The sequence below is a fragment of the Heliconius melpomene genome, chromosome 6 (assembly GCF_056956725.1).
Source record: "Heliconius melpomene rosina isolate 202511_hmr_F chromosome 6, ASM5695672v1, whole genome shotgun sequence".
Classification (NCBI taxonomy): domain Eukaryota; kingdom Metazoa; phylum Arthropoda; class Insecta; order Lepidoptera; family Nymphalidae; genus Heliconius; species Heliconius melpomene.
This window is the reverse complement of record NC_140394.1, coordinates 9,234,399-9,255,757: the sequence shown is the minus strand read 5'-3', so window position 1 is coordinate 9,255,757 and position 21,359 is coordinate 9,234,399. Positions and strand designations below refer to the sequence as shown.

General features: G+C 32.3%; 1 protein-coding gene across 1 annotated transcript in view; it reads left to right on the top strand.

Annotated features, from left to right (window-relative positions):
• Positions 1-19,626, top strand: part of LOC146538396 (cyclic GMP-AMP phosphodiesterase SMPDL3A-like) — a 54,440-nt gene extending 34,814 nt beyond the window's left edge. Inside the window, exons 3-10 of the mRNA XM_085186432.1 lie at positions 5,192-5,257; positions 7,576-7,729; positions 10,421-10,626; positions 11,027-11,193; positions 11,694-11,892; positions 14,233-14,342; positions 15,059-15,231; positions 15,508-19,626. Coding sequence (XP_085042558.1) covers positions 5,192-5,257; positions 7,576-7,729; positions 10,421-10,626; positions 11,027-11,193; positions 11,694-11,892; positions 14,233-14,342; positions 15,059-15,231; positions 15,508-15,718 — 1,286 coding nt within the window. The 3' untranslated portion in view covers positions 15,719-19,626. The remainder of the gene's footprint in view (positions 1-5,191; positions 5,258-7,575; positions 7,730-10,420; positions 10,627-11,026; positions 11,194-11,693; positions 11,893-14,232; positions 14,343-15,058; positions 15,232-15,507) is intronic.
• The last annotated feature ends 1,733 nt before the right edge of the window (positions 19,627-21,359 follow it).

Sequence of the window (21,359 nt, the reverse complement as noted above, 5' to 3'; positions counted from 1 at the left end):
AACAACGTCAACGTGTATGAAATGAAAATATTTGTACTAAGCATACATTTAGAGGCCAATCGTGGAACGGAGGCACAAGTGCGTAAATGTAAACGAGACGTTTGTGGGTTCGATCCCCATTCGAGAAAATTAAATATTCAATTCGGTAACGGTAATCATAATGGGAACGGAGTATTCTAACACAAGGTTCCTAGGTTTCTTCTATCTACCCACCCTGCTATATGTGGAATACAGCGTAAAGCTGAAAAAAGAAGATAATATTGCAGATTTATAATATTATGTGAGTAGTAATCGACCTCAACTACTTAATATCTATAATTAAATAGTCCATGCAGGCGAAGCTGCGAGCTGAACACTACTTATAAATTGACTAGACTTTTTGCTATGGTGGGTGCGCCAATAGCCCTTTGAAAAATTCACATTGTAAAAGATTGTAAAATAAACATTTAAATAGCTTTTAAATAAATATTTAAAATACAAATATACATACACATGTTTAAGAAAAATCATTCGAAACAAAATAATTCTCTTTTGAATTGTATTTCTACGTTAAGTACGATCACACGAGCTTACTCATGCGGCAAGACGGCAGATAGGGTATTTTTGTATGAAAAAATATTTTTATATTTTTATTCTTTTTAAAATACGAGGTTGTAGTTGAGGTTGAAAATAAGTACGGTTAATATTTTAATATGAGTAAAGTTAACGTTTTAATAGAGGCCACGGTACCGCTGAGGAATAATGTTTATCTCGATCTCCTAGCTTCCTTTGATGCCAAAAACGTTCACGCGATCCTAGTTTCCGAAACTTTCCTAAAGCCTTCCTTACCATCCACATCCTATGCTTTACCCGGCTTCCATCTTATTCGTAATGACCGTACAGGGAAAGGCGGTGGTGGAGTTGCTATCTACTTACGCAGCCACATCCCCTTTTCTATTCTCGACAAATCTCCTACACTATACTCAAATACTTCTGAGCATATTTTTATTGAAGTGTTATTTGGCACATTAAAACTATTACTTGGTGTCCTATACAGCCCTTTACTTCATATAAATTATTTTGACACATTTGAAACTTTGCTAGACAGGTATGTTCCAGGTGTTGATCATACCATCATAATGGGAGATTTTAATACTTGTCTAATTAAAAATGACTGGCGTGCTAGTCGATTACAAAATATTATTAAAAGTGCTAATCTTAATCTTCTACCCACTAACGCTACCCACTTCTTTCCTAATACCACTCCGTCACAATTAGACTTAATGATCGTTTCGTCGAATGAGCAAGTCGCTACTTATGGTCAGTTGTGTGCAGAAGCGTTCTCATATCACGACCTTATATATATGAGTTATAAAATTCGTACACCCAAAATTAAACCTACTATAATCATGCGTAGAAGCTTTAAAAACTTTAACAATGAAGCTTTCTTACAAGATCTAAATAATATAGATTGGGAGAGTGTATTAAATGCTCCAACTGTTAATGAAAAAATTATTATATTTAACTCCCTTTTAATTGAGCTTTTTGACTTGCACGCTCCACTTCGACCAATAAAACTCAAGCACCTTCCTGCCCCCTGGCTAACGGAAGATATTAAAGAACTTATGGTAAAACGTAACTCGGCTAAATCGAAGTACAAAAGAAATCCTACTGAGGAAAACCTTAACAGGTTCAAAATACTACGGAACCGATGTAACAAAACTTGCAGGGATGCACAACGCACTTTTATTTATAACTCTATCGAAAATTGCAATTCTGCTAGTGTTTGGAAATTCCTCGACTCAATGGGTATAGGACGCTCACGAAAAACTGCTGCGTTAGGCGATAGAACGGATATCAACGAAATGAATCAGCACTTCGCGAATGTCAACTTATTAAGTCAAGATATTAAAATCAATACTATTAAGTCTATCCCTTCAATTTCTGGTCCTTATCCCTTTCATTTCACTTCTATTTCTCCCGACGAAGTGAAGAAGCATGTTCTTGCCATTAAGTCCGATGCTATTGGCAGTGACCGAATCAGTCGGAAAATGATTCTTTTAACCATGAAGACTGTACTTCCGATCCTGTGCCATATTTTCAACTATTCCCTTTTCTCAAACACTTTCCCTGATATCTGGTGCAAGGCGATAGTTGTTCCTATACCTAAAGTGTCTAGCCCCACTTCCTTTACAGACTATCGCCCGATCTCTATCCTTCCGTTCCTGTCCAAAATACTAGAACGTATAGTCCATGAACAACTCTCCTCCTTTCTTACCAAAAATCATATCTTATCTCCCTTCCAGTCTGGTTTCCGCCCTGGTCACAGCACTGTCACTGCGCTCAATAAGGTCAATGATGATATAAGATATGGAATCGACAATCGACAAGTAACTATTCTCGCTCTCTTAGACTTTTCTAACGCTTTTAATACAGTAGATTTCGAAATCCTCTTAGCTGTTCTAAAGTCTATTAATATTTCATCAGAGGCTACTGAATGGTTTTATTCCTATCTACATGATCGAGAGCAGTACATTCGTTTAAATGAAAAACTGTCATCTGTTTGCCGCCTTAATGCTGGTGTTCCCCAGGGTGGAGTACTTTCTCCTTTACTTTTCTCCATCTTCATAAATTCCGTCACCAAACTTTTATCCTTGCCTTTTCACTTATACGCTGATGACTTACAGATTTATACAACCACGGACGTACAAGACATTGCGAGGGCTATTAGTCTAATTAATTCCAACCTGCTAACAATTAGTACCTGGAGCAAGTCTTACGGTTTATCTATAAATCCTAAAAAGTCTCAAGTGTGTATTCTCGGCAATCCTAGACAACTATCCAAGATCAATTTTCCCACCCTTCCTCCTACAGTCTTCGACACCTGTAATTTGGAATACTGTTGCACTGTCAAAAATTTAGGTATCATGGTGGACAGCAGTCTCTCCTGGGCTCCTCAAGTTTCTAAGTTGAGCCGCAAATTGTACTGCGCTATAGGTAGGTTAAAAAGATGGAAAAATATTCTGCCAATCAAAACTAAAATAACCCTAGCCCACACACTTTTGCTACCTATCCTAGATTATGCTGACACCTGTTACCTGGATTTATCGCAGCAACTGCTTAACAAGTTGGAACGCCTCCAAAACCTGGTTATTAGATTCATTTTCGGACTGAAGAAGTTCGATCATGTCAGTGAGTATCGTACTCGACTTGGCTGGCTTCCTATTAAAGACCGTCGAAATCTGCACACTCTTTCTCTTCTCTACTCTATCCTGTTCCACCCTGAAACTCCAACCTACCTTAAGCAGCGTTTTTCCTTTCTCGGTTCCAACTCCCGTCTTCCACTAAGTCTCCGCTCCCAAAAAGATAATGTGCTGGAGATACCTTTGTGCCATACTCGTTGTTACAGTGAATCGTTCACGGTACAAGCAGCGAAACTATGGAATGCCCTTCCACGTACTATAAGGCAGTCTAAGTCTATAAGAGCGTTTAAATATAAAGTAAAAAACTATTATCTACAACTGTAGTGTATCATTATTGTATATTTATGAATATTTATGTATATGATTTATTATATTTATGCATTATATGTATTATACTCTATTTTTATATATTTCTAGTATATATATTTATATATATATATAGTTTTTATTTTCGTGTACTGTCATAATTATTTTTCCCACGCACTATGCCCGCACCCCTCTATCTATTCCTACAATTCGGTTGCCTGGAAGAGATCACTTTTAGTGATAAGGCCGCCTTTTTCACATTTTATTATTTTATAAGCTATTGTTAATTTTAAGTTATGCTATGTATTATGGTGTGAAATAAAGAGTTTTATTATTATTATTATTATTTATTATGAATTTGAGGGTTATGAATTCGATTCTTACGCGTGGTAATATATTTTTTTGCTGAAATAAGGTAAACCGTGACTCTCGCAATGCCTTGAATATTCTACGGAAAGTGGGGAACGGTGCGTGTTAACATTAGGTTCCCTCTTCCTACCCTGCTATATGCGAGATGACGTGAAGCTGAAATGTCATATACTCTCAAAAAATTCCATTTGTATATTCAAGTTGAAATAATTTTTGTTTGTACCGACACTAATTTATGAAACAAGGCAGGCATCTGGTGTTCTTGAAGGTCTAAACTCTAATAAATATATTGCTTTAACGGCTGTCGCGTCTGCCTGAAAAGTTTTTCTGTAAAACAGTACGTAATAACTTTTAAATGATATTAAAATTTGTTGGAAAAAATGTGTAATTTGTATAAAGATTTTGTTAAAAGAACCTTTTCTAAAGTTTCCTTTGAAAAATAATATTATTATCGTCTTTTAGTGACATAATTTGTTGAGAAAATTACGTCCAATTGTTGAATATAGAAGTGCTATAGAATAGATTATCCGTTTTGTTTCTATATAAACTGTTGCTTTCTTCATTAAATCATTCAGTAGATCTCTTTACGAGAAAACGTAAATTAAACTGATTGAAGTAAATTAAAAAAAAACTGTATATGATGTGATGTTAGTGGGTTCAGTTCCCATTCAAAATTATGAATTATTTTTATTTCCTTGACAAAACACGGCGTTGAGTTACGTTTAACACACAATGTTTTAAAGGTACAACGGGGCTTCAGGTAAAAAGACATCGTGTGGTTTAAAAAAAACACATTGGCTATAAACATTATCTAGTTATAATATAAAACATTAGTAATAATATCCCTACGGCTATTAAATTTCAATTAAAAAACAGACGCATAAATTAAGTTGTTTGCACTGAATGCCAATTTAAATTATAATAACTATATCTAAATAGTCGCTAATATCGTCGTTTTGGTAGTGAAGATAATTAAGCAACATCTAAAATATATATAACTTAATTCGACTAAAAGTTTTGTTTGAACCTGTTCATAACCAAACCAACGAAATTTAAATTTAAAAGGATTTTCAGTCCCATCGTCGTTGGAGAACGAATGTGTTTTAACACTAGTGCCCCAGGTTCCCTCTGCCTAATTTGCTATATGTGGGATATACCGTAAAGCTGAAAAAAAAAATATCTCAGTATAACCAGATAACCAAACGCAGCAGAAATAACAAAACCCGAATATAGAAACATCCCAAAACGACTATAATTCCAATTAAGCATTTAATTAACATTACTGACCCCATAAATTAACCTTGTAAGTATTAAATTCAAAATTTTCTTTCCAGGATACTTCTGGCACATCACCGATCTTCATTATGACCCCTTTCACAACTCCCCCGAGTTACATAGAGGTGAGCATTGAATACGAAAATTTTGTTTTTAATTTTTAACCGTACTTTATTGTGGCATAATCGTGTTTTTGCTTGCGGCAACTTCCCCGGAATGGGTAACAGAGTGTAATTAGAACTAATACATGCTAACAGGAAAATATGGTTGTTCGTGTTATTTAACTAAAGTATTATGATCTTGTTGAATTTGTTAACAAAATATAGTGGACTTTGTGTATTTTGTATTTAAATGTGTTATATTATTATAATATTTTTGGGGCGTAAAATGAAATATATTTATTTATGTATATGCTAAATTTTAAATTCACGACCGTGGCTCTTATGGTAAGAAAATTTAATACGTATATAACTCTCGAGGAAGCGTATTGTCCATTTATATCTCTAGTAACAAGACAAAACGCGGTGTTGAGTTCTGCCATTCATCACGGCTCTTGAAAATCTGGTGCAAAATATTGAGCAGAGTGTCTTAATAACATACAAGGTTTTTTCTGCTTTTTCCCTTAAATATATTATGTCGCGAGTGATAATTTACTTATGGATGCATAAATATAAATTTTACATAATTTCTGTGATTTTTATTAGATTTAGACTTGGTAGCAGGGTAGGCAGAGCGATCTTTGGAACCTAGGGTTAATCCACTCGGAACACTCCGTCCTCATTAAGACCAGACCAGACCATTACCTTTCTTTACTTTACGACATATTTTTGAGGCATTGAGTTTTTAGTAGCGGAACTAAAGGCTACGCTTTCCTTCGTTTCCAGATCGTTCCCACAATCTGTCGTGCTTACATAAAAACAATAATAGTTTACCTACAAACTAAAACCACCAAAAAATATTTAAAAAATTAAAAAATAATCTATAAAACAAACTCGTAGCAATCGTAGCAAATCACGTAGCGGGTCGAGTTAGTTCTAATTTATACCACGTAGCTCCAGGCTTAAGGATCGATGTTACTGGGCGTTATGAAACGGAAACTAAAGTAAACATCTTGTTCTACATGTTTATGTACAATTGTTTGGAGAAGTTTTTTTGAGTATAATTTTTGTAATTTATAATTTTTAAAGTTGGTTATAATTTTTTAAAGGGAGAGAAGAAGAAGAAGAAGAAGGAGAATTTTTATTCTGTTCCGAGGGCCGTAAAGCGTTATTTATAAAAAAACAAAGACCACCAAAATCGCTTAATAATATTGATGAAATAATCGCGTTATGTACGACTTATGCGTATTATATTTTTTTTTGAGAAAATCATGTATTTTAATTAAAATATTGTCAATGTAAATGTGTTGTAATATTAGTTTGATAATATAGGTAATATAGTATTTAAATTTCGATTTATAGAAATATATGCTTAATGAGGAAGAAAAAAATTAAATACGTAATAGTAACGCAGTGGTAAGCATCTTACTTTAACATCAATGCTTGTGATTGAGATTCGATCACCAGTCAGAGAAATTAATTATTTTAATTTTACTTAAATATTTAAAATACCTTAAAACTATCACTCAGCCTACCCTACTTTGCGGGAAAAAGCGTGAAGCTGTATATGAATAAGTATAAATAAAAGAAAACCCTATAAATTATATACATAAATAACACCCAAGAGTTGTGTAAGCACACCCCTGATACTAGCGTCACAAAACGGTAGTTAACATTCGTTACACGTACGCTACGGCGCAACTCGAATTGCAACATCGAGATTTGCTCCAAGTTGAGATACGAACAGTACTAATAATGCATTCTAATATGGCATTCGATTTCTTTTTTTTTCTTCAAAAACAATAAGTAAAATTTAAAGTTAAAGTTTGCGCGCGTTCTGACCGCCTAGATAGATAAGAAATAAATAAACATTATTCTATTAATTATAAACATTTTTAAGAGCTAAAAAGTGGAAAATTATGATTTATTAAGTGTAAGCACACATGTACATTTAATAATATTAAATAAATATTCGTATAGTTCAAGCGGGCGAAGCCGCGTGAGGGTAGCTAATTAAGAAATGTAATTACGATTTTACTCATTTTTGATGATCTAAACAATTCTTAACAACTATAATAATGCAACAAAAATGGAAGTGGAACTCGTTAAAAGTTCATCAGTAATGGAGAAACTAAAGAATTATCTTCTGTTCTTGAAATTATTAATAAATCAAAAAGTCCTATATAAGATAATCATACTTTTGAGAAAACGTATAAAAAATTGGACGCACTGGAATTAAAACTTACGCCTCTAGAAAACCACGCCTAAGTGTATTATAATATTTTCTCAGTATGCAATAACACTTTAAAAATATACAAAATAAAATAGTCTTTTATCTTCCATAGGTTGCAAACACAACAGAGGCAGCAGTGAGCACAACCACCGCAACGGCCGCCACCGCGACCACACCTGTGACAGCTCGTGGCCGCTCATACAGAGTGCTGCTTCCTTCATGGCGGAGAGACACCCAGACACACTCGAGTTTGTGCTTTGGACTGGGTTAGTATTCGTTGTTAGGAGTTAGGATACGTGTTTTCACCTATTATTTGTTTTGTTTCATGCTATAAATATATTTAATTTACAGATGTTAGTATATTATTGGTATTCTATATTATTTTGTATAAATAATTACAGTTTTAGAGGCCTGTCGTAGCACAGAGCCGTAAGCGCGTCACTGTAAGCGCAACAGGTTGTGGGTTCGATTCCCACTAGAGGAGATGAAATATATTTTTTTTAATTTATATTTCCGTTTCTTCGCTCTGGAGGAGAATTCGGCGTAAAGTGGAGAACGGAGTGTCTTAACACTAGGATTCCTTGTCTATTCTGCTGTGTGCGGGATACAGCGTGATTGATTTAGATAAGAATAAAGTGAAAGCAATAAAAATATTAAGTACAAAAAACAAAGTAAGAAGATTCTGAAGCCTGTGTATTTGGCAAAATTGCTTAAGGTTACGAAAAGGATTAAAGGATAGACGTACTCGTACGTATGTGTACTTTAATTATAAAAGCAATTTCCATCACGTGTGATTACAAATTTTCGCCTCATACTATCTAAATTTGAATTTTCATATTAAACGGTGAAATTAATTTGGAAGACCTTCTATGAACAATGTAATGTCTCAATGATCCCATTTGAAGATATAAGACTACTCTACCTTAATTAATAGCTTTATATGTAAAATATAACTTAATTATCATGTCATGGTGGTAAATAGATGGAATAAATATACTTAAAAGGGAATTTTGTTTTATATATTATCAACAGTTATCGCCTGCAACTTTGTCTACGGGAATTTTAAGACGGAAAATGGAAAATTCGTTGAAATCTTCCTTTCACTTCTAAATTGTTGCTCTTGTCTTACTTTCTAACATTCTTACAATTTCTTCTTACACATATTAAATAAACTACTTTCCTCTGATAAAAAAAAATCCAGATCTAGCCCTATCATTTTAAATGAGCACATCAAATAAAATGAATAAATCTACTAATAAAACAATAAACCCCACCAATAAGATCAAACCAATAAACGCAACGACTCTATCACCAAACGACCACATTGAACCATCGACAATATTGCATCATAATAAATGGGTGCATTTCGGTCGATAATGTTTGGGAACACAAATACGAACATTACTCTGAAATATGGACCTGCAACAGCTGGCATGGTGACCGCCATAGGATAGCTTGCGGCAGCTAATATACTGTTTACAAAACAACAATTTTCAATTTTTATGTAACTAATGGTATATATCCGAAATTTAATATTTTAAGTTATGGTATTTTTAGTTTTTGGGAGCTAGCTGTTATTAAGTTTGTCATAGTTAATTATTTTAAGGATATAGATATAAATAGATTATGGAATTGTAAATAAGATCAACAAGAATAATGATATCGAGTTTAGTATATACGCATCTATAAGCTCATAAAGGTATGCATATGATATGCAAAATGTATGTTAACTTTTGCCTGACAAGACGTCTAAGCCTTTTTTCTTTTAAGCTTGACACTGTATTTTGCACACAGCTGGGTAGACAGAGGGAACCTCGAAACCTAGTGTTGTGACACTTCGTTCCCATTAAGACACTTCCACACCTCATTTTCCGGCAATTTCTGGAGGCATTGAGTGAAGGAGTGGCTCATTATTGCAGAAAGATGAGAATGATATATTATTTCTCCATGAGAGAATATATTATTTCTCCAAGTAGGGAACAAATCCACAATAACATACAATGGACTTCATCGGATAATGTGGCAAATCATATCTTATAGCCTTGGCCTGTGAATGGATTATTATTCAATACAAAAAAAAACAATTCGAACCAGTTGTTATAATATTAGTACAAAAGTATACATTTATTACTGTAAACAATATACAAAAATTCTATTCAATTCCAAAATAGATCGTCCAACTCATTAAAATTAATATTAAGAATCACGACTGTCTAAATTACCAAGTTATTTACTTGAAAAGTTTTAAAACACAAAACGAAAACTATTTATGAAAGCTACTAAAGAAAATTCGTGGACTGAAATTTAACTCGTGGACTGAAATTTGGAACCTGAAATCTCGACTAGACTATGTAAATTAGAGTGTGTAGGAGTTTGTCAACATTCCGTAAACTTTGCTGGTGGTATAAAGTTTTTATAGTTAACGAAATTTATTAGTGAAACATTTAAAGGTAACTTTGGTGATAAGTAAAAACGGAATTTCGACTTAGGGTGGGTTGTAAAATTGGGTGGATGTGTAATTGATAGTGTATTTTTCAGGTTTCCTTTGTCCTATGTACTATGAAGACAATTTTTTTAGCTTCACGCTGTATCCCGCACGTGGTAAAATAGGGTGAAGGATCTCAGTGTTAATTCATTAGGTTTCCAATTTCCGCCCAATTTTCGAGTAATTGTGTGTTGAGTTATGGATCTCAACGCTGCTTTTTATCTTGTTACCCGAGCAGGATCAAACCTTGATGCTAATTTAAATTTTCTTATAAATCTGCTACTATTATCTTTTATTTTATGTCCAATGGTTTTGCCCGAGATATTTATGATTAGGTGGTCACCCTAACTCCAATTTAAAGTTTAGGTTCATTCTCTAAAAGTAGGATTTAAGCTTACAACCATTGAATCAGATGCGTTAAAAATTAGTGACGCTATCATAAATCAAATTTAAAATTATTTTTTTCTTACAGGGACATATTATCATCATCAATGGAACACTTAAGTGAAGAAATCAAACTCGAAGCAGTAAGAAATGTAACTGATATCCTCAGTAGAACATTTAGCAGTCAGTTCGTTTTCCCAGCATTAGGGCATAACGATCCACCACCTTCGAGGAAACTGGTCGACATGTGGATGCAGTGGCTACCCACTGAGGCCTTACAAACTTTTGTTACTGGTAATATATTAATATTTTTTAATCATCTTTATAGCAAGAGTAGCTAGTTTATACATGTCTATATAAAAATCTTACACTATTCTACAAATAACTCAAATACACACATCCCATACATTTAACTATACATATTGTATTATTTTTGTTTGTCTGTCTATTGTACTACAACACATCTTTAAGCATTTTCGGGACCAAATATTGTTTTAAAAAAATATATATTTGGATTTTTTGGTGAATCAGGTAAATGCTTGGGTACAATAAATTAAACAACAAATGCTAAACTTACATTGGATTCTAGTTTTGTATAAAATATTCCTAAATGTAATAAAAATAGATTATATAAGTCCATGAGTCGTGAGTTGAGGTTGTTTTAGATTCTATTACATATTATTCTACTCCTTAGGTGGATATTACACAATCGAACAGTCTCACAGCAGGTTGCGGATAGTGGTACTAAATAGTGTTCTGTGGGCCGGAGGTGCGGCAAAAACTGATGGCCCCCACCGCGGCAGGGCGCAGTGGGAGTGGTTAGAACACGTTCTCAGTAAAGCTAGGAGAAAAAACGAAATGGTAAGGAATTTTAATGTATTTGTATTTACTTGGATTATTAATTTCTATTTTTTTGTCATAGCTATTTATGCTGTATCCTGGATTTAATAGTGTTATTCTCTACGTACGTTTCTAAACATTAAGAATTCAACTTATTGTCTTGATATTAGACGAGAAATGAGAGTAGAACTCACAACCGTTGCGCTTACAGCTAGACGGCGTGCTACTACGCCATTATTTAATGTCTGTTTACTTAATAAAATTAAATCTACGTCCTATTTTAAAAATGATTAAGAACGTGAAAACTAAGTTTATTTTTCCTTTATCCTTTTCTGTTTAAGACTAAATAAATAACGCCTACATTCATTTTACTTTTATTCTTGCTAAACATTAATTAAGTAGTAGCTTGTTTTAATTATTTATATTTGATATACTTTTTAATGCTTTTCAAACTATTACAAAAAATTTCTAATTGATAAAACTGTATTATTCTAGAAAACTCATATAAAATCCATTTTAAGGTATACCTAGTAGCCCACGCGGGACCAGGTGTAGAGGAGCGGCATAATGCCGGAAGCTCTTCAGCATCAGGTGGTGGAGAGCTCACACCTAACGCCAACGGCAGGCTTTTGCACGTCATCAGAGCCTTCAGTGACGTTATTGCTGGCCAATTCTATGGGCACCGACATACGGATACATTTAGACTTATTTATAGTGAAGGTATTTATACATCTTATCTGTGATATTATATAAAAAAATATTTTTTTTAAGCCAAGGATGTTAATTGATGCAATGAAAATAACTCAGACCTTACCTTAATCCTAATGGATTAAAATAAAGTTTTCTATTTTTGTTACGTTCAACTGTAAACTTGTTATTTATTTTACCTTATTTATAATATTGGTTTTCTTCACATTTAAATATTCTAATAGTTAAATATTTCTAATAGAGAAGAGAATCCATGAAGAACCCAAAATGTTTTAGTTCTTAGTATGAAAATGGATTTCAAATTTACACATTTATTTTCATTTATCTATTTCTTATCGTTATGGCGCAACAGAACTGCGTGTGATTGTAAATAAAGGGGAAAATAATTATTTCATTTATTATTTATTTCCTTGTTCTGGTGGATGAAACGCGGCGTTGAATTCTGCCTCTCAACTAGCGTTATTTTGAAATTTTGTCGGAAAGTGGGTAATGGAGTATCTTATTTTAATACTAGATTCCAACAGGAACAAAAAAGATCCCATAGAATTGGTACACAGGTTGGAGAGGGCAGGTACATGTTAAGCCGATAAAGATATGAATAATCTTTAAGTAATATATAAAACTAGCGGACGCGCGCAGCTTCGCTTGCGTATTTAAGGGTGAATTCTAATAACCCATGAAACATGTGTTCAATGAAATATTTTTAAGAGTGTAAATTTCAAATTTTCTAAAAATCGGTGGCGATATAAAGATTTTTCCATACAAACTTTCAACCCCTTATTTGCACCCTTAGGGGGTGAATTCTAGAAAACCATGAAACATATGTTCAATTAAATATTTTTAAGAGTCTAAATATCAAATTTTATAAAAATCGGTGGCGATTTAAGAATTTTTCCATACAAACTTTCAACCCCTTATTTGCACCCTTAGGGGGAGAATTATAGAAAACGATGAAACACGTGTTCAATTAAATACTGTTAAAAATCTAAATTTCAAGTTTTATAAGAATCAGTGCCGATTTAAATTTTTTTCCATACAAACTTTCAACCCCGATCTCACCCCTTTAGGGTAAAAATTTTACAAAATCCCTTCTTAGTGGATGTCCAGATTACGAAAGTAAACATCTATCCAAGTTTCACGTTCTTACCATCAGCGGTTACGGCTGTGCGTGCGTCTTACCTCAGTCAGTGAGGACAAGTCCTTTTATATATATAGATAACTATAATAATAATTATTAATGTCACAATTTCTTATTAATTGAAAGTAAATTTCATTAATACACGTCAAGTTAGCACTGTGAAATGTTAAGCTTTTGACACGTTTCCGTAAAGTTGATCCATATTAATTAATTCCCATGAGATTCTCGAGCGTATTGCATGTATGTTAGTTACATTGTTGCTTACATATTCTGTTAGTGTACGCAAATGATTGGTGTTAAAGTTCTACACTATCGTATCTAGGCTAAGGTTTGTTTTTTCACGCTGTATCCTGCACACTGCAGGATAGACAGAAGAAACCCAGTGTTAAGATACTCCGTTATCGAACCCACATCCTGTCGTTTTTACAGTCACATTTTATGTACTTATCAATACACTAATATGATGATATCAAGCTGGTCTGATGATAGATCGAAAACTTCATATTGGAACTCTTCAGAGGTGACAAGTAAACTAAACGAGTTTAGGCTCATATATTTTTTTCTTGTTTCTTTTTGTTCACTTTAAAATTAATAAAAGCTTAAATAAAACATAGTATACAAGTATATAATACAAAAGAAAAATTTATTTTATACATATATTTACTTCATTTTAATATATATTTACAAAATACCTTTAGGGTCGTGTTTATAATGGCGCTCTCTAAGGATATCTGGGTTAGATAAATAATTTAAGGTAGACTAAATTACAGGACGCCCGGTGAGGAAGCTAATGAAAAATAAACTTTAAACTTCTTTCTTAAATGTATGGAGAAAATTTACTCTCGAAACATCATATACTTTTAAGTTTTCGGGCTGTTGATAATTTTGGGTACCCAATTATTTTAATGGAATTCAAAGTTTTATCTATTCTCTAGGTTTTAGTAGTTTCAGGTTTTTACAGGCATAGCAGGATAGACAAAGGAAATCGTAGTGTTAAAACACTCCGTTCCCCACTTTCCGCCAAATTATCAAGATACTGTGTGTTGCAGTAGCAGCGACTTAGTGAAAATAGTTCATCAGTAGCCTATAGTTCATTTGGGAACAATTTTTAAGAAATTCAGAGATTTCTATTATTGTTTAAGCTACTTTAAATTGGTACAATAATATTATTTGATTTATGCTGAGCTGTCTTTTATATTAATTTTGGTTTACAGGTCGACCAGTATCTTGGGCTCTTCTCGCTCCATCATTAACACCGCGTGGTGCTGGAAGCATATCCAATCCAGGCTTAAGGCTTTATAAATTTGAATCTAATACCGGAAAGGTAAGTTTATATATTTTCGGAAGAATTAATTTAATTAAGATATTAATTTACTTAATTAATCAAATAAATGTATTGAGATAGTTTGTAATATATCTCCAAACTTTGTTCGACCATATATATAGAAAACTTCCCAATTTTGACACAATATCGTACCACCCTTTTCTTCTTTTTTCTTTCATAATAGAAATACAAAAAAACCCATAATATATCAGATTTTATTAATCATCTATGGGTTGTACAAATGAAGGAACACGACACAGCCTAATTTGAGCTGGTGCGGACTCCGCCTAAATCGTGTTCAAGGTGTTCGCTTCCGAACGATAACGAACTTCTAATGAATGTGATGTTTTTCTTCTGATACATGGGAAATAATTAGTTTGATCAGGATTTTGTTTGTATATACAAACAAAATATACATATACAAACAAAATCCTGAATATATATGAGTGTATACTCGTTTGAGCATATATTTATCTTTTTTTTATCAGCTTCACGTTTTATCCCGCACACAGCAGGGTAGGCAGAGGGAACTAGTGTCAAGACACTCCGTTTTCCACTTTCTGCCGAATTCTGGAGGCCAAAGAAATGCCTGCAAAATCTATAAATCATAGTAAACGTGACGTTTATAGTTAAATTATGTAATTTAAATTAATTCAGTGATATTATTACATAAATTTTTAACTTTACAAGATATTTTAAATTAATTTCTATTCTAGGTACTAGACTACACACAGTATTATCTAGATGTAACAAATACGAGGGGTGAAGCGCACTGGTCGGTGGAGTACAATGTGACCCAGTACTACGGTCTGAGGGAGGTTAGTGCAGCTTCACTGGACACCCTCGCTGAGAAGATAAGGAATCATCATGACCGGACATTACTTACTAAGTATTTGCTGAATACATAATTCCAATAGAAGTAGATATACCTACGTATTTTTAAATGAAGTTCTTTAATCGGATCATATATATTTCACGTATATTTAATATTAAATTTAGGCGTGCCTCCAGAATTTGGCGAAAATGGGGGACTCCAACTTTAATACTAGGGTTTAACTTCATTTGAAGTGTACGAAGATTACGTTATTGAATATATTTTAAAAGCCATACATATATTTAATGTTTTTTATCACATTTCTCACCCCAAAAACTATATTTGAACCAGGTACTTAACAGCGCTTCGAGTACGGCACACAACAGACGTCTCCGACTGCGACACTGCGTGCGTCCACGTCCACTACTGTGCTATAACGAGAGCTGATTTCCACGAGTTTAGATCTTGTGTTAGCAATCCTGCTTCAGCTCTTGCTTCTCAAGCTCCTCATAATTCTGCTGCTATTTTACTATATGCTATTTTAATTTTGATTTCTTCGTAAATTGCCTACTATTAATTTTTTTTTCGGAGAGGACTATTAAATAATTTTGTTTCCATTTTCTATTTCTTTTGAAGATAAGGCTTGATGAGTAACGGAATCCTTCTGAAATTTAAAGTAGGGTTCGAGCCTATAACCACTATATTGTTAGATATATTAGAACTGAGCCATAACACTGTCCAATATTTTCCTTACAACGTTTTTTGTAAAAGCTAACTTTGAATCTGCGTATAACGACATAGACCATTAACCCAGATAACAAAAGGGGAGTTAATGTTGTTTTTTCATTATATTTTTTTCATACTAAAATTAATGTGCGCAACAACTTAATCTAAGCAATTTCCTTTGTCAATATTTGCGTCGCGAGACTGGTTGTTTTTTTAAATGACTAGGATAGTATTACTTTTTTTGTGTAATTTAAAAACAATGGCATTGAATTTTTTTATAATAACATAAAATAAGAGCCGCTAGTAAGTGCATTTACGTGAACATAAAAAACTATTGTTTCCCGTTTACCTTGGAATTTCAAGAAAATCTTTTAACATACATACATTCCCAATGGTACCTACATGCTAAGGAAAAATTCACACTATAGTGACAGTCACGGTTCGTTCTCGATCTGATCTCAGTCTGTTAAAATGTATAAGTATATTCTCATATTATAATATGAGAATGAACTGTTATTGACTCCCTAAATATCGGCGTTCTACCGTGCGCAGTTACGCAGTATTTTTTTTAGTTAATGTATAGATTTATTAAATATATTATTTTTGTCCTTTATACATACATATGTGCTATTTACACATTAGTGTACATTTTAGTTTTATAATTTTTTTATATTTTATTTTTCTTAAATCAAAAAAGTTTATGAAAAAAAAATCATGCATCTAAAAGGGAGTATAAATTTATATCCTACGTATAAGTAAATATTGTATAGTCATTACATAGTAAGTAAATCACTCTTAAATTTTTATAGTATTTAGTTTTATTTTTTATTTAAGAGCGCACATAGCGGGAAGGCAAAGGAATCGCCATGCATAACCTAGTTAACAGAGGGTAGAAATGAAAATATTGAAACTGGGACTGGGGCTCTAAAATGACAAACCAAAAATTTTTTTTTCCTGTTCCGGTAGTTTTACTTGAAGAGTTTGATTATATACATATAGATAGAGATGTGTCTATGAATGTAAAAAAATGTATTATGCTTTAGATATTGTATTATATTTTTAAGGACTTATTTCGAATAGAAACCAAAAGAAAACTCCTGCACGTTTTTAGAAACTTCTATAAGTGTAGATACAATTTAATTGTTACATCTCCCCCTTCCGTAAGACAAATAAAAATTATGCCCAGTTTTTATTAATGTTAGAAATATAAGAAAAATAACTGTAAATTAATGTACTATATTCATATTAATATTCTTTCAAATTGCCTTTTAAAAATCGATGTTTAAATTTGTTTATAATAGAAATAAGAAAACAACAAAATTGATAAGTAGAAGTCTGATTATAAACGCGTCAACCCACAACTGTGGATTCGATTTCTATAGGGGGGGAACAGTTTTTTCTCGCCCTGGTAAGAAAACGCAGGCTGAACTCCCCCATTCATCATGCATCACCTCGAAAATGGGGCAGAAAGTTAGGAAATAAATCAAATTATTATTTTTGTTTTTAATTTTTAAATTAATAATTTAAATACTCACCGAAGAAGCTACTAATGTAATATATGAAAATGTTATTACTAATAATCTACATACAATCACTATGTATTTTTGGTGTATATAAGCTAAATATATTAAAAATTTACTTTAAAATTGATAAAAATAAAAATAGATACCATAACTGTTTCTTGTTCTTCATTTTCTTGATAGATGAATAGGTTCAAAACATTTTTTAATAAACGCATTCCTAGTCAACTGTAAATAGCATGCAATGTTGAAATATTTTAATAATAAAAATTCTGTGCAATATTTTTATGCTAGACACAGATAAGAAATACAACAAAATATAAAATGCAGATAAAAAATGCAAATGGATGTAAATAATTATATACTACTGAGATTGATATACACAATTTGTATAGTATATTAACTCTTAGGAATTGCTGCGAAAAAATTTTTGAGACTGTTTGGTGAATGAAAAATAAAGTATTTTTTAAATTACTATTGTATCTAAAAGAATATTGACACTAAAATAAATAAAAAGCGGTTAGGTTACGCGGTGGTTGCCAGTTCACATTCTCATGTTTAAACACAATCGTAAAACGTAAAATACGTTTATTATTTGTAAATAAAAAATATGCTACAGTCGCTTTAGCTAAAAATTTAAAATAGTAAATAGTTCATGTATTTTAATTATCTTACATAAATATTTTTATGGTAGAATATCATTCTTAGAATTTAGTTTCAGAATCGAACCCACACTTCACGTTTCACTACAGTAACTTAGGTCCTAGATCAACTATAAAATATATTAATATTTTTAATTTAGTTAATATTTTATATTCAATTATGATATAAATTGTTTATGACAGTTTACTGAGATTTAAGCGAGCTCATTTTTTCATTTGTTAAAAAAAAGATAGACATTCGCAAAAAAAGAAATAAAAATAAATTTTATCGTGTTATGGAAAAAGGTCGTCGATTTTTAGGGCTGCCCATTACGATCCGTCACTGTCAACTAGGCTCTTGTAACAATTATACCGCGTTTTACTATGGTTCCGTGAATTTTAAGATATTTTATATTTTCTAGTGAATTTTCTAAAAGTTCTAAAATATTCAAAAGCAATGGGTACATATGGAAGGTAGAGGAAACCTTGGGTTAAGGTACTGTTTCCATTGAGACACTTCCGTTCTCGACTTTTTTGCCGGATCTGCATTGCGTGTTGAGTAGCGGAACTCAACACAGCGCTGTGCCTACCAGAGCGAAGAAATGAAAATATTGAATATTTCCATTTCCTCGAGTGAGAATCGAACCTGTGGCGTTTACAGTTATTCTTTCTTTTTATTTTACTGACTTCATAAGGAGTTAAGCTCCAAACTATGCATGTAGTAAATCACCACTTCTCAGCATTTTCTCCAAAAAATGCAAAAAATAATAAATAAAAAATAAAGCAGCAAAAAAAGTAAAAGCTGAATCCCAAAGCGAGGTTTGATCGTCAAAATTTGTACACCCCTCGTTACGACGAAGGTTAATCTCATTACGCCAGTGAAAAAAAGCCCAACGTTTTCCGTGAACATAAAAAGGAGGGATAGTAAAAAGCGAAATTCCAATACTATCGAGGCAGATGTCGAATGAATGAATAGATCATTTGCTATTAATAGTTTTTTTTATAATATTCATTTATTATTGGCTATAGTGGGTTCAATTTTCAAGCTTTGGCAATATAGTTTGCAATGTTGAGGAAAACGGAGAACGAAGTGTTTTGACACTAGATTTTTTCTGCTACCCTGATATATGAGGGATAGAGCGTAAAATTGGAGCAAATTTATTAAACCTATTTTAGCTTTATTGATATGATGTTTCTAAGTCGACGTTTACAAGTTATTTATATTTTTTTTTGTTTATCTGTAAATTTTAATTAAATTGTTATTTAACAAATGTTTTTGGTTGGTTTCTTTTGTATGTCGGTAGGTGGTCTTTTTTTGTTCTTTCAGTTTAATTTGAAAACGACGATATATAGAACAGAATCTATAATTTATGAAAATAAAAAAATTAAGGAATCTCTTTTGTTTTCAAATATTATTTTAATTATTTTACTGTCACCAAACAGTCTCAAGAACTATTACAATCAAATAATACTTACTCATCACTAGACTATGTATTGCTAATTTAATTGTGATATTTGAGGTTTTGTATATATTTACTTATAAGAACTGATGTAATGAAAATAAATATGCAAATAAGAACTTTTTAGAGTTTTTTATTATCCCTAATTATTCCTTATATTTCTTTAGCTTTACACTGAATTCCGCACATGGCAGAGTAGCTAGAGGGAACCTGAGAACCTAGTGTACTCCGTTCCCACTAAGGCATTTCGTTACCTACTTTCATTGGGAGTTGAGTGGTAATGCTAAAAGCGGCGATTGCCTCGTTAACAAAGCGAGGATATTTCATTCTCCGAGTGGGAATCGAACTCAAAACTGGCACGAAAAATATCTATAATCATAATATTTTAAAGTGATTAAAAATAAATACAATTACACTGAAACTAGCTCAAATTTATTTAATTTTACATAGTAGTATTTAAATTATTTGCAAGTATATTTTCCTGGGATATAATTTATTCCATATTATAAAATATAATATTATAAATATTTGAATTTACACTTTATTCCACATACTCTTAGGTTTGAAAGAGCCTAATGTTAAGTAGTATTCGGTACCTACAAGATCAACTGATGTAAACTTACAAAAAGGAAAGTATATTTAAATTTAAACATTTCCTCAAATAAGAATCGAACCCTACAACTATCCAAACATACACTCATAGTCCAACTGAGCCATGATGGAGTCATTTCCATTTTTATGACAATATATTTTAAGGATGTCTATTGCTAATCTTTCGGGTTCCCCTAAAACGCTTAGGAAGAGGGTCGTCCCAACCTTTTTCCCCTGAAATTGTTATCCAGATTACATAGACCGTTCCCAATTCAACATGTGGTAGGAATTTGTATGAAGAAACATCTCAACGTGTTTCTTCTTTATCTGGTTAACAAACATGTACTTTATGCCATATGAATACGATTCGGTATGGAAAGGTAAAAGTAAAAAAGTGAGGTAAGTGCGAGTGAGGGAGGCACTCAAGTTAAATAAAGGGTTCTGTTAAAGTTGTTTATGTTCTTACTGGTTTTAACAGCAATTATAATTGCAAATATAATTTATTGTTATAACAAATTATTCAGAAACGGTTCATAATTTTAATTTCATAAATCTATTTTTTTAGCTCCACTCAATATCCTGCTTATAGCAGGGTAGACATGTTACCAGAAAGAGGAAATTAGAATAATTAACTTCCATTAGTAGGAATGAAACCAACAACGGATGTGCTTACATTTGTACATTATGTCGTTCAAGATGGCTTCTTCATCTAAATGTTCAACAGGTTCAATAAATTAAAACTTGTTTCACTCTAAGAATTTTATGAATATCCTTTCAAACGGAACCCCAAAAACGATAAAAAGCTAGTAAGCATTTATGAGTTGAGAAAGGTATAAAAATGGGAACGTACCCTTTTGTCGCTTTGTTAGTGCAAATGAGAATAAAAAATATTCTTCGAAAATATTATTTGGAAATGAGTTTATATTTATTATAAATTGTACTTATACTAATCTACATCACGTACTTAATGTAAAAATTATAGGCTGATGTTTCTTATGTGGTAGAAACGGTTATGAGTTGAAATTCTATCCCGGGATGAGGATATTTACCCGAAGAACACTGAACATAGGGTGGTAATAAATGCTTCCTAAATAAAAACTCATTTGTTATTTTATTTAAACCTGTAAGTAGATTATAACTTTAACACAATCAGTCAAGAACCTAAAACAAAACATGGAAAATTACAAAAAAAAATTTGAAATATCTATTTCCTGTTTCAAAACTACCCTCATTCATCATCTATTTTTTTAATCTATTCCAATAAC